This window comes from Theropithecus gelada, unplaced genomic scaffold, assembly GCF_003255815.1.
Source record: "Theropithecus gelada isolate Dixy unplaced genomic scaffold, Tgel_1.0 HiC_scaffold_15987, whole genome shotgun sequence".
Classification (NCBI taxonomy): domain Eukaryota; kingdom Metazoa; phylum Chordata; class Mammalia; order Primates; family Cercopithecidae; genus Theropithecus; species Theropithecus gelada.
The window spans coordinates 328,084-346,390 of NW_020257754.1; the positions used below are offsets into that span (position 1 = coordinate 328,084).

At 36.8% G+C, this 18,307-nt stretch overlaps 1 protein-coding gene across 2 annotated transcripts in view; it reads right to left on the bottom strand.

Moving 5' to 3' along the window:
- LOC112617273 (glucoside xylosyltransferase 1) overlaps window positions 1-18,307 on the bottom strand; it is a 70,026-nt gene that overhangs the window by 9,787 nt on the left and 41,932 nt on the right. For both annotated transcript variants that reach the window (XM_025374013.1, XM_025374014.1), the window contains 3 exons: window positions 13,857-14,108; window positions 6,042-6,165; window positions 5,578-5,750 (listed from right to left, as the gene is read on the bottom strand). In XM_025374013.1, coding sequence (XP_025229798.1) covers window positions 5,578-5,750; window positions 6,042-6,165; window positions 13,857-14,108 — 549 coding nt within the window. The remainder of the gene's footprint in view (window positions 1-5,577; window positions 5,751-6,041; window positions 6,166-13,856; window positions 14,109-18,307) is intronic.

Here is an 18,307-nt window from a genome sequence, read left to right on the forward strand (position 1 = left end):
CATTTCGGCCCCTGCTGACTTTCATCCATCACTCCAGTCACACTGAACAGATGGATGCCTGACCTCTCCGTGGATCTTTTCACAGCCTCTGAACCTTTTTCTCAGGCAGTTCTCAGCCCAGACTGCCTCCACCCACCTGGCAAACTCTTACTTATTCTTCAGGGCCCACTTCAAAAGCCTCCTCTTCAAGAAGGCATTCCCTGGCCCTTCAAGGCAAAACTGAGACACACTGTTTCACAGCTCTAGAACAATCTGTCACCATGGATTGTAGTTATGTGTTTTTATTCTCACTGCTATCGATGAGGCTATACAGACCAGAGGATTTCACACTATCAAATAATGAGAACCTAGTAAACAGGGGTCATCGGCTTTTCTCCTGACCCCCACATTTAAACCAAAGTAGCACTCCCATTATTTGCTTTGTTTCCACCCATGTAAGATTAAACAGTCTAGCAGAACAGACAGCATATCTAAATGAGAGTTGTGTGATCACATGTATTAATACTTCTTCCTTAGTAACAGTGAAACAGCTAACATAGATAGTGATACAACTTGTTAAGTAACAGCATACATCCAAACCTCCCCTGAATTTGCCCCAAGTCTTGGTCCTTAACATTCACAGAGATCTGGTTCATGCACCCATCGAGAGGTATATGAAGTATTAATCATGTCCCCCATCAATCCACCCTAATTACATAAAAGGTAACTAATGAGAACATGAAGAAAAGAGAAAACAGACAATTAGGGGATGGGGGAAAGAGGGGCAGTATAATTTTTTTCCAAACTTTTAAAGCAAATGCTTAAAAGACAAAACTTTATTTACGAAAGCAACAGAAAGACAATACTTAAGCATAAACTTAAGTTATATTCAAAACCTACAGGAAAAAACCTGTAAAACAGGGGTGTCCATCTTTTGGCTTCCCTAGGCCACATTGGAAGAATTGTCTTGGACCACACATAAAATACGCTAACGCTAACAATAATGAGCTAAGAAAAAAAAAAATCACAAAATAAATGTCATAATGTTTTAAGAAACTTCACGAACTTGTGTTGGGCCACATTCAAAGTTGTCCTGGGCTGCATGCGGCCCATTGGCCACAGGCTGGACAGGCTTGCTATAAAACATTCCTAAAAGACAAATGTAAAGACAGCCCTTGTTCTTAGTTGGGATGTCTCAACACCATCAAAACGTTAGCAGTCCCTGAGTTAATATATGAAGCTAATACACTCCCAATAAAAATACCAATTTTTTTTTTTTTTTTTTTTTTTTTTGAGATAAAGTTTCGCTCTTCTTGTCCAGGCTATGGTGCAATGGAGCGATCTCGGCTCACTGAAACCTCCACCCACCAGATTCAAGCAATTCTCCTGCCTCAGCCTCCCGAGTAGCTAGGATTACAGGCACGTGCCACGATGCCCGGCTAATTTTTGTATTTTTAGTAGAGACGGGGTTTCACCACTTTGGCAGCCAGGCTGGTCTCCAACTCCTGACCTCAGGTGATCCGCCCACCTCAGTCTCCGAAAGTGCTGGGATTACAGGCGTGAGCCACTGTGCCCAGCCTAAAAATACCAACAAGATTTAATTTTTTAATGGATTTGATACTTATGGAAAAATAAATATACAATAGCTAAGAAAACACTGAAAAAAACAGGCTATAAAGAGGGAGTAGCCCCATCAGATATTAAAACATAGCAAAGCGCCTTTATAATTAAAAGAGTGTGTTATTAGTGTACAAATGAACGGACCAATGGAACAAAACAGAAAAGTCAGAAATTACAAATGGAATTTATGATAATGTCAGTATCTCAAATCTTTTGGTTAAAGACAGCCTTTTATTTTATTTTGTTTTTTAGAGACAAAGTCTCACTATGTTGCCCAGGCTGGTCTCAAACTGCTGGGCTGAAGGAGTTGCCTGAGCTGGTCTTGAATTCCTGAGCTTGCCCACCTTGGCCTCCCAAAGTGCTAGGATTACAGATATGAGCCAGTGCACCCAGCCAAAGATAGATTTTTTAAGTAAATGGTGTTGAGACAAAAGGATAGCCATTTAGAAAAAAGTCAAATAGTATCCATTCCTCACCCAATACAAAAGAGTAAATTCCAAACAGAGCAAAGGTCTGAATGTAATAAATGAAACAGCATATGGAGGAATTATTCTATAACCTGTTCTGTAACCCAAGTGTAGATTGGAAAAAGCTTTCTGATAACGACTTTAAACCAAAAAAAAAAAAAAAAAAAAAAAAAAAGGGTGTTAGGCTAGGTGTGGTGAGTTATCCCAGTAAACCCAGCACTTTGGGAGGCCAAGGTAGGAGGATTGCTTGAGCCCAGGAATTCAAGACTAGCCTGAGCCAACATGGCAAAACCTCATCTCTACAAAAAATACAAAAATTAGCCAAGCCTGGTGACATGCACCTATAGTCCCAGATATTCAGGAGGGTGAGGTGAGAGAATCAACTGAACCCAGAAGGTCGAGGCTGCAGTAAGCTGTGATCGCACTACTGCACGCCAGCCTGGGTGATACATGCCTGTAATCTCAGCCACTATGGAGGCTGATGCTGGCAGATTGCTTAACCCCAGTAATTCAAGACCAGCCAGAGAAACACAGCAACATCCCCATCTCCATAAAAAATACTTAAGTTAGCTGAGTGTGGTGGCATGGGCCTATAGTGCCAGCTACTTAGGAGGCTGAGGTGGGAGGATCGCTTGAGTCCAGGGGGTAGAGGTTACAATGAGTCATGACTGTACCACTGCACTCCAGCCTGGGTGACAGAGCAAGACCCAGTTGTTAATTTAAAAAAAAAAAAAAAAAGATAAACTTATTACATGAAAAATATTATACAAACTGAATGGCATCAAATACAATAAGTCAAATTGGTAGAAAAATATTCACAATATGTATCACAGGAAAAGTACTAATATTCCTAACATACAAAGAACTTTTAACAATTAAAGGAAGGAGAGGGTGACAAAGCCCAAACGCCCTCATGGTAATAATGATGGTTGTATAATTCTGCAAACATGCTAAAAGCTACTGAATTATATTTTTTAAATGGGTGAACTTTGCGGCATATAAATTATGTTTCATTAGTTATTTTTTAAAAACCTATAGAAGTATAGGTGAAACATTTAAAAGAAAATTTACTCCCAGAAAGATATAAAAATAGTTCATAAATATATAAAAAGATTAAACTTCACTCAAAAGAGAAATGCAAATTAAAACTACACTAAGATTCAATTTCTCACCCATCAGAATGACAAAATTTTAAAAGCCTAATACTATACTCTGTTGATGAGGATGTGGGGAACAGACTGTCTCATAAATCATTGGCAGGAATACAAACAATCCCTACGGAGGAACACAGGTAATAATTTCAATCCAATAATCCCACTTCCAGGAATTTACCATGAAGACTCACCTTCCAACAATACAAATATATATATGACACAGCTAACTGTACACTGCTGCATTATTTATAATTCAAGCTACTGGAAACTACCAAAATGTCCAAACATAGAGAATGGTTGAATAAACTCTGGTACATACATAAAATACAGTACCATACAGTTGTTTTTTTTTAAAAAAAAAAAAAAAAAAAAGAGAGAGAAATATCTCCAGAATATTTTAAGTATAGAAAGCAAAGAATGAAGGAAGATATACACTAAACTACCTTTTGTGTAAAAAAATGGAAATTACAAAACATACACACATCTGCTCATCTTATTAAAAACACAGAAAGGATAAACCAGAAAACAATGAAATTGGTACCCTATAGAGGTAGGGGGCAGTTAGGATGAAAGGGCTAAGATAACAGGTTACATGAGAGTAAACTCTTATGTAATTCTGACTTTGTGAAGTGTATTAATATCCCCCTATCAAAAAATGCAATTATATCAACAAAGATAGTGGAAAAAAACCTAAAACTGAAAGCATACAGAAACAAATGAATCCAACTGTATTTCAAATGAATAAAATAATCACACTGTAAGATCAGAAAAAAAGAACTAATCCAAGTAACCTATGAATACAGTATTGGGTACACACCCTTGTCTGGGAGCAGAGGAGAGGAAGAGGAAGGACTGAAAACAAATCCTAAGCCATTTTTAGTAAGTTGGTTTGGGGGTGGAGACAATGGTATGAATGGAACATTTCTGAAATTATTTTAAATAATTGTAGGATTAAGCAAATGAGAAAATGTGTTATTGATAGAAGTCAGGATTCTAACTGTGGAAGAAAGGAGATAAAATATAGAGTAGAAGAAAGCAAAGAAGAGCCTTGGAAGAATGGCCTGGAATTAGAGAATCAGGTGTGAACACATAACATCATGTGTGCATGCTTATACTTCCTAGCTCTGCCACTGAGAAAGCTCAGAAGCAATGAGACCACGGTAGCAATAAACATGCTTAACATTCAGAGCCTACTAAAGGGAAGGAGAGCTCCTTTGCCAGATGACTAATTTCAAGGGTAGGGCAGGGAAAGTATAAAATAAACCTGGAATATTTTGTTGGAACAGAAAATAAAGGAGGTACTCAAAGTCATGAGCACATGTCAAAGGGGCACAAGAAATAGCCACTGGGGCTCCCAGTGGCCATATCTGGAACAACTTTAGCATCAACATAATTAGAAGGAAATAATGAATTACAAATCACTGGAGAAAATAAGTATCAAAGGGTTCATACTGATTATATAAACGTCAATATATGTGCAAAAGGGAGAGCTCTTCCTTACAGATGCATGCCAAGTGTCAAATGATGTATGTGGAAGGAATGCTAGTATTGAACAATCATCAATTTGCAAATAACATAGTGAAGATTGTTTTGAGCAAGAACCAACAACAGATGCTAAATCTTGTAGGAAAATTTTAATGAGAAGCAGAATATTTACATGATTTTAAAAGGTTCTCCCCATAGGCTGCTTATAAAAGGAAAAATAACTACACTGTGGAGAAAATTAACGACATTTTGACTGACTGATCAAAATCAACATCACCAGCAAGGGGCAGACAAAGGGGACTATGACTATGAGAGCCTGAGAAGGACATCTCACCACCTATAGAGTATTCTGAGCAGATATGTATATCCTGAATCTAATTGTAAGGAAGCATTAGGCCAAAATGAAGAACATTCTAATAAAAAAAAGGGGTGAAGAGGCTCTATTGTCGAAATATGCCAATGTCATATAAGACAAAGACTGAGAAACTGTTCTAGTTCAAAGAGAGTAAAGCCATATGGATGGCAGATTAATGTATTCCATCAGTATTAAATTTTCTAGCTTGATATATGTACTGTGGTTAATAAGAGAATGTCCTTTAATTAGTTTAAAAAAAAAAACCGAAGTTTTTAGGGGTAAAAGACCTTAATGTATGCAACTTACAATCAAATTTAAGTTTTCTGAAAAAACAACTACATTGTTTTCAGAAAAAAAAGTAGAGAGAGAATCAATGACAAAGCAAATAAGGCAAAATGTTAGTAACAAATGAGGCTGAGGGTGTATAAAAATTCTTTGTACTATTTTTGTAAACTAACCATTAGCTTGAAAGTATTTTCAAACACAAAGTTAAAAAAACAGAAAAGGCAAATCTTACACTTCTTAGTGCTTCATAAACAGCTCTAAATGCTGGTTGCTTATCGTCATGGTAAACACCTCTGTTCCCATGAAGAATAAAGATTCCTTCTTCTTCTGCTTCTTGGCAATTGCTTCCATATATACAATGATCTGGTCGATAATTCCATTGACACGGAAAAACAAAAAGGCTTTCTACATAAAGAAAAGACCAGACAATGAAGCAAATACCCCTAATTCCACAAATGTAACATTATGCAAAACTTTTAGTTAAAAAATACAGCTCTTACAAGAAAGAATTAATGAAAAATGTTCGGCATTTAGATCTCTTCCAATTAAAGCAAAATTCAAGAAAAGTTTTACTCTGTCTTAAACATAAATAGCAATAATCATTAATATAAGACAGAATCAGATAACTGCATGTTTTCCTTTTTCACTCAGTATCTGTGATTTTGTAATGCAAATAAAAGGAATTTAGATAATTACCTGGATTATGAAAAAACACGATATTCAATAGATCTTGATCACCCCATGTGATGTTCAGTTTGTATTTTTTAAGCAATGGCATAAGTATATCTCCCCATTGTAGTCGTACAGTTGTCATATCATTCTGTTGATAAAAACATTCAAAAGATATTACAGTAACCCACAGTAACCATTACAAAGCCACAAAGAGAAATGCAAACTCCTCACAATATCAAGTGACATTTCCAACCCTAAATGTGAGAAGGGCTGTCCAGTAAAAGAGAAGATAACAAAAGGAAGTTGTATGTGGCAGTGATAAAACTAGTAAGTCAGGAAAGAAAGCGAAAGTAACTGTGTCCTTATCTTAAAATGAAGATAGTTTTGGTACCTACGTCAGAGTTGTTGATGATTAAAACTGTTAACATATAAATTTAAAGTGCTTGGAATAGCACCTGACACATGGTAAATATTCAGTGTTAGCTATTATTATTTTTTTACCATGATGGTTATTATTCTCAGATTGATTTGCTTAACTTTTATAATTGGCAGTTGAAATAGATCATTCTGAAATTGATAAATCAAGTTAAAAAATGCATACATAACTAAAGTTAAACACTAAAAAACAGTATGATTGACAAAAATCAAGGCTGCAGAGGAAGTGGGGAAGAAGAACAAAGCAGCAGAAATTTATGAGCTTTGTGTCTACTTGTAGTAAAAAATTCTCATAGAGAACTGGCCTTTTTATGATGGATTTTCCTATCCAAAAACATAATATGTCTTCCTACTTATTTAAGTGTTCATTTATCTTATTACATTTAAAAAATATATATATGTGTGTGTATATACACATATACTGCCAATTTCTTTCAAGTTTGTTCCTATGTATACTATCTCTTTTGAGAGGATTCCATTTTATCTTCTAAAAGGTTGCTACTTGTACATTAGAAAATGCACGCAAAGAATTCTGTAAAGAGGCACCATGAATGACATACAAAGTCAAAGAAGATTTGCTAAGGAAAATAACTGGGTCCAGTCTAGCAGATGTATGTAGTCCCATAAACTCTCACCGTCCCAGAGGGAGGCAAGTTAGGACTGGCATCTTTGGCAATATTACGACTGCACTCCAAGAAAGAGACCCTAGTCTCCTGATGCCTCTCATACTATTGAAGAGCTAACAGATTCACCCAACCCATTTTAATGACTGTAAGCTTTGCTATCAGAATTACAACCCTGCTAGCAAAAGTATTTTCCTATTCTTGGATATCAACTAATTGGCATATCAACACTGTTTTCAGGAGGAGACCATATAGGTTACTTAAGAAAGAACCCCTGGAGTCAGCCAGCACAGTAAACGGTTTGACTCTCCTTTTAAAAGCAGCAATTTCTGTATTTTAATTTTCAACCCAGCCAAATTAATTACATGTCCTTAATGTTTACAGTAGTTTTAATAGGTTGAAGTTTTTCAGGGATATAAATATGTCATGCAAATAATAATTTTACATCCTATCTAATTTTTTATACCTATTTCTTTCACTTGTCTAACATGGGAGCTTGTTATTCCTCCACGCTGAAAACTGCCATTTAAATATTACTTAATAGTTATAGTGACAGGCACAGTGGCTCACGCCTGTAATCCCGACACTTTGGGAGGCCTAGGCAGACACATCACTTGAGTTCAGGAATTCGAGACCAGCCTGGGCAATATGGTGAAACCCTGTACCGAAAGTACAAAATATTAGCCACGCATGGTGGTACACGCCTGTGGTCCCAGCCACTTGGAAGGTTGAGGTGGGAGGATCACTCGAGTCTGGGAGGTGAACGTTTGCAGTGAGCCAAGATCACACCACTGCACTCCAGCGTGGGTGACAGAATGAGACCCTGTCTCCAAAAAAAAAAAAAAAAAGTTATGGTAATATTAACAGATATCCTTATCTTCATTTTAACTGGAAAGCTCCTAATGTTTAGCCACTAAGCACAATGCTGCCTTTTGAAATAAGATAAAAATATTATACCAATAATCCATCAATTTATATTTCGTTTTTTTTAAATAAAGAAGGTACTGAATTTAATGTTTTTTCAGATACTGAATGTAATGCTTGTTTTTTTTAATGCTCAAAACTTGTTATTTGAAAACTCAAAGTTAAATACTTAAGGAAGCAAGTAACTGAGTCCAGTGAGAACCTGGTGTCGGAAGGGGTAGACTTGAATACTGGGCCTTTTAGATCTATGTGACCCTTTTAAACTATCCAGAGTAAAAACCAGTATTCTTCATAGTGCAGTTCACATAGTGTGCTAATATGTAAATTTTTTCTATGTCCTCAATAAGATTAAGTAATTAAGTACAGAAATTAAGAGTAAGATTCTGAAACTTTTACAGCAAGTTAATAGAATAGTTTTATGTCTATTTATTTTTCCAGCAATCTATCTTTTACAAAAGTATTGGCTCATAAAATACTGAAAATTTTTAAAAAATTAATTCTTTGACACAGTTTGAGAAACACTGTTATAAGCTACTGTATAATTTATAGTAAATTCAGTGATGATATAAACAATCTATCCTTCAAAAAAGAGAAGGCCAGAATTCGTGGAAAAAAAAATCCACATACTTAAATTGATCTGCTACAATTGTATTATCCTTGTGTGAAATTTCTTAGAACACAGTAAACAGTAATTATAACCAGAATTTTTTTTAATCTGGAAAACGACTAAAACAAGTTTTACTTAAGGAAACAATTTGAAAAGATAACTCTTAGAAATAAGTCATTGAGTATGTTAAGGAAACATTCTTAGGATCTGAAAAGAAAAATATCAATTACACAAGGACAAAAACCAGCAACACTTTCAACAGGCAGAACTGGTGGAGCCCTTGTACAACACCACGTTAAAGTCTTCAAGTGATTCTATCTATTCAAATATACAGAGAAATATAGATATATATTTAAATTTTAAAAACCAATATGAATCAAATATATATATTTGAATATATATCTTACAAGAAATGTATCTATTCAAAGAAAATCAACGAAAGACAAAATTAAGAGGCCAGTGCAGTCTTAGGAAAAAAATTAAAAAAGAAAAAAACCTTAAAGAAAAAAGTCCTATTAGAAAACTATTTGGAAAAGAAGAGATAACGCTAGTATTATCTGCTAATGATATAACCTAGACTATCCAAGACAACCAATGAAAAGTATGAGAAATGAGTTTAACAAAGAGGCATTACATATAAAAAGAGTTCAAGTGAATAAGAAAGAGAAAACCAAGAAGTGGGCAAAGGATATGGGCAAGCAGCCATTCACAAAAGAAGAAACAGAAATGGCTACAAATTGTAAGAAAATATTTTTAACCACACCGGTAGTATAGTCAAGAAAATACAAAATTTAAAATATATTTTCAGCCATACAACTACATATCCATACTAGGTACACACAAAAAAAGAAAATAAAATCATCCATTCTCCACATCATACACACATTAAAAATGTGATTATGTATAATGACATAGAAGTCAGTCAACCAGTCAACTATTTACTAAGTGAAAAAAGCAAGCTGAAAATGTATAAAAGAATCCTATATCTAAATGCTAATACACGCATATGCTTGTTTCAAAATATCTTTTTTTTTTTTTTTTTTTTTTTGAGATGGAGTCTCACTCTGTCGCCCAGGCTGGAGTGCAGTGGCACAATCTCGGCTCACTGCAACCTCCACCTTCTGGGTTCAAGTGATTCTCATGTCTCAGGCTCCCAAGTAGCTGGAATTACAGGCACCTGCCACCGTGTCTGGCTAATTTTTGTGTTTTTAGTAGAGATGGGGTTTCACCATATTAGCCAGGCTGGTCTCGAACTCCTGACCTCAAGTGATCCACCTGCCTCGGCCTCCCAAAGTGCTGGCATTACACACATAAGCCACGGCACCCAGCCTCAAAATACACTTTTTAAAAGGTCCAAAGAACACACAGCCAAGTTTATAGTGTCACTCTGGGTGGAGGCATGAAAGTGTGGAGAGATATGTCAAGAGCAAATCTGTCTTTTTATTCTACAATGAATTTTTTGAATATTTATAAACATAATTTAGTTTCATAACATTTAAAACAGAAAATGTTCTAATTTTACAAAATTTAGCAAACCTATGACCAAATACATGTATGTTACATTAAGATCAATTAGTTTCATTTTTTAAATTAAGCATGCTTTGAAAATGTATGGACTATCATTATCAGCCTGTCCTATACATACATATAAAATTAAAGAGCATCCAAGAAAAAAGTGGGAACTCATCAATTCCCAAAGACTAGTTACTTCACTTTAAAAAGTCCTTTGGCAAGATGTACATTGTTACTATTCTGCTCTCATAAGCTATGTACTAACACAAGGAAAGTCTTCTATCACATACATCTTACAAATATGTAAAAACACTGTAACTACTTCACACACAGTGTTCTCTTTTCCAGTATTTTTCAATAATTCATTCATGGCCTAGTTTCTAAAACCTTCATCTGACTCTCCTTTGCTAGCAATTATCTATCAAGTTGCTACTTTATGTCAGACACCATGCTAAATATTCTTAATAAAAAGCTGTACAAAAGACACATCCTGCCCTCAGTAGGTGGAGCAAACAGACAAAAAAATACAAAGTAATATACAGACATTTGAAAAGGGCAAAGTAAACTAACAAAGAAAAGATTCCCACCATGTCTAATTTATACTCTTTGGTTTTTCTCTAATAAACAGGAAAAGGTTAAGAAATACAGTAATACATTTTTTAGAAGGAGAGAAAATAAATACCCTAATAGAGATTCAACACTGCAAATATGATTATGCAAAATAGAACATAATCATTTAATCAATGTTATTCATTGTCTAACAAATATACAATTATGAGATTAAAAATTATATGCTTTTTAAAAAGAATTTTTAAATTAATTTTAAATTAAAATATTTATTTAATTAAATAATTAATTATTAAAGTATTTGAATGTACATTTTTTTTTTTCTTTTGAGACAAAGAGTCTCACTCACACTGTAGCTCTGTCACTCAGGCTGGAGTGCAGTGGCGTGATATCAGCTCACTGCTCCCTGGTTCAAGTGATTCTGTCCCAGCCTCCCAAGTAGCTGGGAATACAGGCATGCACCACTATGCACAGCTAATTTTTTCTATTTTTAGTAGAGATGGGGTTTCACCGTGTTGGTCAGACTGGTCTCACACTCCTGGCCTCAAGTGATCTGCCCACCTCGGCCTTCCAAAGTCTTGGAATTACAGGCGTTGAGCCACCACACCTGGTCCTATTTTAACTTTTTAATATACGTAACTATAATACATCAGGTTGGAAATGAACAGCCATGAGTGGTAAGAACCAGGTGACAGCAAAACAAATAAATAACTTAAACTATGACCTTTGTCCTAAATTTGTATTGTGGCTGTACATGGGTTAAGAACCATGAAGCAATAGTCGCGAATCTGTATAAAACAGTTTGGAAAGCGATTATAAGTAACTCAGTTATATTGCTAAATTTCTAAAATTTAAGACCTGTGCTAGAAACTGTAGATGGCAGGAAAAAAACCAAGACAATGTTTGCTATAGACATAGAGATCAAGAAAAATAAAAATATATGAGAAAAGGAATTAAAAATCAATAAATTTTGTAGGACCATCTCGACAATTCTAAGTATAATAATATTTGAAAACGAAGCAAATCTGAGTATGTTCCAAGGAACAAGAATAGGGTTGTTTGTAACATAGGAATAGTAGGTGTGAAGTAAATTATACCTGCTGAATTAAAGTACAACCAATCATCTTGTATTTTTTTTCATAGTCAGTAATGTGCAGAAGAAAAAAAGGTTTGAAAGTTTAGAAATTATTCCAACCCCCATAATTACATCTCTAGGTAGTTTAGAAATATGTCAGAGAAAAACAAAAGAAAAAGGGAAAGGGAGAAACTATTAAAGTATTTATGAATGATATTTAAATAAGTAATAGGTAAGTAAAAAAACAGTAAATCTGGCCAAGCGCAGTGGTTCATGCCTATAATCCCAGCACGGGAGGATCACTTGAGGCCAGGAGTTAAAGACCAGCCTGGGCAACTCTTTTTTTTGTAGAGACTGTTCTCTACAAAAAAGTAAAATAAGAATAAAATAATTTTTAAAACAATGGATTTGAACTATATAGCTATTTTTAAGTTGTAATCAAAGGGTATTATATTATCCCTATAGTTCTTTGCAACACTAGACTTCTATTAATTTCATATATTTCAAACGCAGTTATTGAGAAGTCACATTATTTTTTTGCAGATAATCTTACAGCACCATCTTCTGGTATAAGATCACTGTGCATAGTCTAACAATCAGAAAATAACAATCATGTTACTATCCTAGTTTTATTATATTTAGTACAACTTTATAGTACATGAAATTTAAAAATTCAAGATATATAATAACAAACTTGGTAACCAAAGAGAGATGTTCTCTGTTAAACAAGAGCAGAGGTTACCTAACACTGGGCTTATTATGGGCTTATTAATGCAATCAGTTGTGGGAGACAAAACTAAATTTAAAACAGGACTTTAAAAAGGTTCGGAAAAGGGAAGGCAAAAAAAAAAACCTAAGTTTACCAGATCAACAGAATAGAACAGTGACCGGTAATAGCTGTCAGACTTCTAAGACTGAAGTGTTGGCATACGGTAATGGCTACAGCAGTACTGCTGCCTATACCAAAGGTAAGAGGAAACAGTTCCAAATGAGGCAAAGGCTTAAATCAGACATGTAGGAAGAATAAATTCCATCCCACCAGATACCATATCAAAAATACATGACAAAAATATATACATATAAATGTACACATATACTCATACCATAAGAGACATGATATCCCTTAATGTTTAACTGAGTCCTAATGAGACATAAAGGAATAAACAGTAAGTCTATACTCCTAGAGGGAACAGTGTTTGCTCAGAAGTCACTGTTTTTAGCTAACATTTTAATGCTTACTTCATACCAGGATCTACTAAGAATTTTCAACAGATCTCTTTTAAATTAACTTAGTTAAGTCTGTTTATTATCTTATTCAGCTGAGAGAACTTATACTTGAAAGTTAACTAAATGGCTAGTAGTTAAGTACTGCACAAGAGGCAAAACTACACAGAAAGCCAGTTTGATTCCAGAGCAAGCAAACTACAGTGACTTGCAATTTAGATATAAAACTAATCTACATAAAACTGGTAAATGGTAGCACATACTGATGTCGTCTAAATGCACACTCAGAGAATTTAAATAGTCTGACTTTTCTACTGATCCCACAATTTGAAATACTGGAAACATGTAGGAATTTTTAAAGTTAACTTCCAATAACACCATAATAGATAACATTTACTATGTGTCAGCCACTGTTCTAACTCATTTACTCCTCCCAAAAGTCCCAAGACATTGGTAGTGCTATCATTTCCATTTTACAGGTTGAGAACAAACAGGTTGCAGAGTCTATGCTCTTAACTGCAACTCCATGTTGTCCCTAAGGTATATCATAATTTAGATTCTATGTATTCTATGAATGTACAACTACAAAATAACATCTGCTTCCTGGAATGGCAATCTAGGGAGATGATGTTCACGACTTAGTGCACTGTTATCTTACTTCATTGTCATGTCAACTGGTTTGACCTATTGTAATGCTGTTAAACAGAATAATATGAACACACTTCTAGATAAATCTAGATATCTAGATTCCTCTAATATTCTAGATTATTCTAAATAGAAAAATTCTTTATCAATTAAAAACTAAATTGAAAAGCCAACAATTTAGAAGGTTTTTAGAGAAATGTTAACAACTACCCGTATTAGTGACTTACCTTGAAATACTTCCTTCTCATTCGAGTCATATTCATCAACATAACTCCAGAGTTTACTCCAGTTTTTCCATAGTATGGATGCCTAGCAAAGCGATTATACCATCCTATTCGAGGTTCCTCATGTTCTGGTGCCATTGCAGCAATTTGTGTGGAATTAAATTTCTTTAGTAAAGACCAAATATCATCAACTGGTCGTAAAAAAAGGATATCAGTGTCGACATACAATAGTGAGTCAACTTCTTTCAGGATTAACTACAAGGAGAGATAGTTGAATGATTAACTATAATTCTATTTTAAAAAGAAACATAAAAGCACCTCTAATTGTATAAGATACACCTAAGAGATTAGCTAATTTATATTATTTTAAGGTAATCTTTCCTAAATCTGTCATTTTTAACAACAGCATATATATAAAGATACTATGCTAACCTTCACATTAACTTTTAGAGAAGATATAAAAACAAACCAAAACAAATACTCAATTACAAAAATTGAGAGAATATAAAATTGAGAGAATAAAAAATTGAGAGAATATAAAACAAACACTCAATTATAAAAATTGAGAGAATTATAAAAATTGAGAAGATATAAAAGCAAACCAAAACAAATACTCAATTATAAAAACTGAGAGAATACCAAATCTTCAAAGATCAGGGAGGAAATGTTTTTCATAATGGGCAATAATATTAGCTTAGGTAAATTTATATCTTGAATCCTAATTTCCTGAGATAAATACAGAAATAAACCAATACAAATAAAGATCTTCTGAACTTATTCCCCTTGGCCTGTAACACTGGCATCTTGACATCATTTCAGTTTCAACTAGTAAGTGGTAGAGCCAAACTGGAACCCAGACAACCCAGATTCAGAGTCCATGCTCTTATTTCCAGGCTGTCTCCCAATGAATCAAAACAAAATGTGCACCTAGCAAGGGTAAAGGCTTGACTTAGAAGAAAGACTGGCTATGTTGCACTTTCTAAGAGATAAATCTCCAACATGTGACTTCCCTGGGGAACTTTAAGGATAATTATTATTTAATTTATTTATTTATTTTTTATTTTTTGAGACAGAGTCCCACTCTGTCACCCAGGCTGGAGTGCGGTAGCGCAATCTCAACTCACTGCAACCTCCACCTCCTGGGTTCTAGCCATTCTCCTACCTCAGCCTCCTGAGGAACTAGGATTACAGGCATGCACCACCATACCCGGCTAATTTTTTGTATTTTTAGTAGAGACGGGGTTTCACCATGTTGGTCAAGCTGGTCTCAAATTCCTGACCTCAAGTGATTCACCCACCTCAGCCTCCCCCAAGTGCTGGGGTTACAGGCACGAGTCACTGCGCCCAACCAAGGATAATTTTTCATTTCTGCCTTACCCATGAACTTTAGATTCTGACTCCTACAAATTTAAATTTACTGCCTATCCTGGTCTATTAGTAAGATTCAATAAATAGGTGAATCTAAACCTTTTTAGTTAAGAATATAATAGGAGCTTGATCCTAGTTCTGCTACTTTTCAAAGCTGCTACTTCCTCCTGCAACTAAAGCCATCACCTTCATGAGCAGCTACTAGGCTGAAATAACCTCATTCCTCCCTTATCTATCAGCGGATTTAACATCAGGCTGGGGAAAAAAAACTGATGGTTGACTGCAGGGCCTGAGTAGGGAAAGTACACTTGGTCAAAGACCTCAACTAAAAGGGAATCTGTGGCCAGGCATGGTGGCTCACACCTGTAATCCCAGCACTCTGGGAGGCTGAGGCAGGCAGATTACCTGAGGTCAGGAGTTCGAGACCAGCCTGGCCAACATGGCAAAACCCTGTCTCTACTGAAAATACAAAAATTAGCCAGGTGCGGTGGCACATGCCTGTAATCCCAGCTACTCAGGAGGCTGAGGCAGGAGAACCGCTTTAGTCCGAGAGGCAGAGGTTGCAGTGAGCCGAGACTGCACCAGTGCACTCCAGGCTAGGCAACAGAGCAAGACTTTGTCTCAAAAAAAAAAAAAAAAAAAAAAAAACGGTATATGTGAGGGGATGGAATCTGTATGTCTGTCTCACTTTTTTGAGGGGTGGTGAAGTGAGAATTGTTTTTAATAGCAACATTCTACATCTGTGTCACATCTGTTTACAGATTACTATATTGTTAGCAGAGTAGGAAGAACCTGCATAAAGCTTCAAGTTCAATGCCGGGAGCCACTACCAGCTGGAAATCAGACATATGGTTAAATAATAATCACCTATGTATAGTTTTGATTCCTTTCAGGTGAAGAAGGCATTGGTACAGTTTACATTAGTTCTTTTCATGCATCTATTTTAAAGGAAGAAAAACTCAGCAAAAAAGTTTACCACTATAAAAAAATAAAGCACGGGGGGGGGGGGGGGGCGGAGCAAGATGGCCGAATAGGAACAGCTCCAGTCTCCAACTCCCAGCGCGAGTGACACAGAAGACCGGTGATTTCTGCATTTTCAACTGAGGTACTGGGTTCATCTCACTGGGGAGTTCCGGACGATCGGTGCTGGTCAGCTGCTGCAGCCTGACCAGCCAGAGCTGAAGCAGGGCGAGGCATTGCCTCACCTGGGAAGCGCAAGGGGGAAGGGAATCCCTTTTCCTAGCCAGGGGAACTGAGACACACAACACCTGGAAAATTGGGTAACTCCCACCCCAATACTGCGCTTTAAGCAAACAGGCACACCAGGAGATCATATCCCACACCTGGCCGGGAGGGTCCCACAGCCACAGAGCCTCCCTCATTGCTAGCACAGCAGTCCCTGATCTACCGGCAAGGCAGCAGCGAGGCTGGGGGAGGGGCGCCCGCCATTGCTGAGGCTTAAGTAGGTAAACAAAGCTGCTGGGAAGCTCGAACTGGGTGGAGCTCACAGCAGCTCAAGGAAACCTGCCTGTCTCTGTAGACTCCACCTCTGGGGTCAGGGCACAGTAAACAATAACAAACCCAGCAGAAACCTCTGCAGACGCAAACGACTCTGTCTGACAGCTTTGAAGAGAGCAGTGGATCTCCCAACACGGAGGTTGAGATCTGAGAAGGGACAGACTCCCTGCTCAAGTGGGTCCCTGACCCCTGAGTAGCCTAACTGGGAGACATCCCCCACTAGGGGCAGTTGACACCCCATACCTCACAGGGTGGAGTACACCCCTGAGAGAAAGCTTCCAAAGCAAGAATCAGACAGGTACACTCGCTGTTCAGAAATATTCTATCTTCTGCAGCCTCTGCTGCTGATACCCAGGCAAACAGGGTCTGGAGTGGACCTCAAGCAATCTCCAACAGACCTACAGCTGAGGGTCCTGACTGTTAGAAGGAAAACTATCAAACAGGAAGGACACCTACACCAAAACCCCATCAGTACATCACCATCATCAAAGACCAGAGGCAGATAAAACCACAAAGATGGGGAAAAAGCAGGGCAGAAAAGCTGGAAATTCAAAAAATAAGAGCGCATCTCCCCCGGCAAAGGAGCGCAGCTCATCGCCAGCAACGGATCAAAGCTGGACGGAGAATGACTTTGACGAGATGAGAGAAGAAGGCTTCAGTCCATCAAATTTCTCAGAGCTAAAGGAGGAATTACGTACCCAGCGCAAAGAAACTAAAAATCTTGAAAAAAAAGTGGAAGAATTGATGGCTAGAGTAATTAATGCAGAGAAGGTCCTAAACGAAATGAAAGAGATGAAAACCATGACACGAGAAATACGTGACAAATGCACAAGCTTCAGTAACCGACTCGATCAACTGGAAGAGAGTATCAGCGATTGAGGATCAAATGAATGAAATGAAGCGAGAAGAGAAACCAAAAGAAAAAAGAAGAAAAAGAAATGAACAAAGCCTGCAAGAAGTATGGGATTATGTAAAAAGACCAAATCTACATCTGATTGGGGTGCCTGAAAGTGAGGGGGGGAAATGGAACCAAGTTGGAAAACACTCTTCAGGATATCATCCAGGAGAACTTCCCCAACCTAGTAGGGCAGGCCAACATTCAAATCCAGGAAATACAGAGAACGCCACAAAGATACTCCTCGAGAAGAGCAACTCCAGGACACATAATTGCCAGATTCACCAAAGTTGAAATGAAGGAAAAAATCTTAAGGGCAGCCAGAGAGAAAGGTCAGGTTACCCACAAAGGGAAGCCCATCAGACTCACAGCAGATCTCTCGGCAGAAACTCTCCAAGCCAGAAGAGAGTGGGGGCCAATATTCAACATTCTTAAAGAAAAGAATTTTAAACCCAGAATTTCATATCCAGCCAAACTAAGTTTCATAAGTGAAGGAGAAATAAAATCCTTTACAGATAAGCAAATGCTTAGAGATTTTGTCACCACTAGGCCTGCCTTACAAGAGACCCTGAAGGAAGCACTCAACATGGAAAGGAACAACTGGTACCAGCCATTGCAAAAACATGCCAAAATGTAAAGACCATCGAGGCTAGGAAGAAACTGCATCAACTAA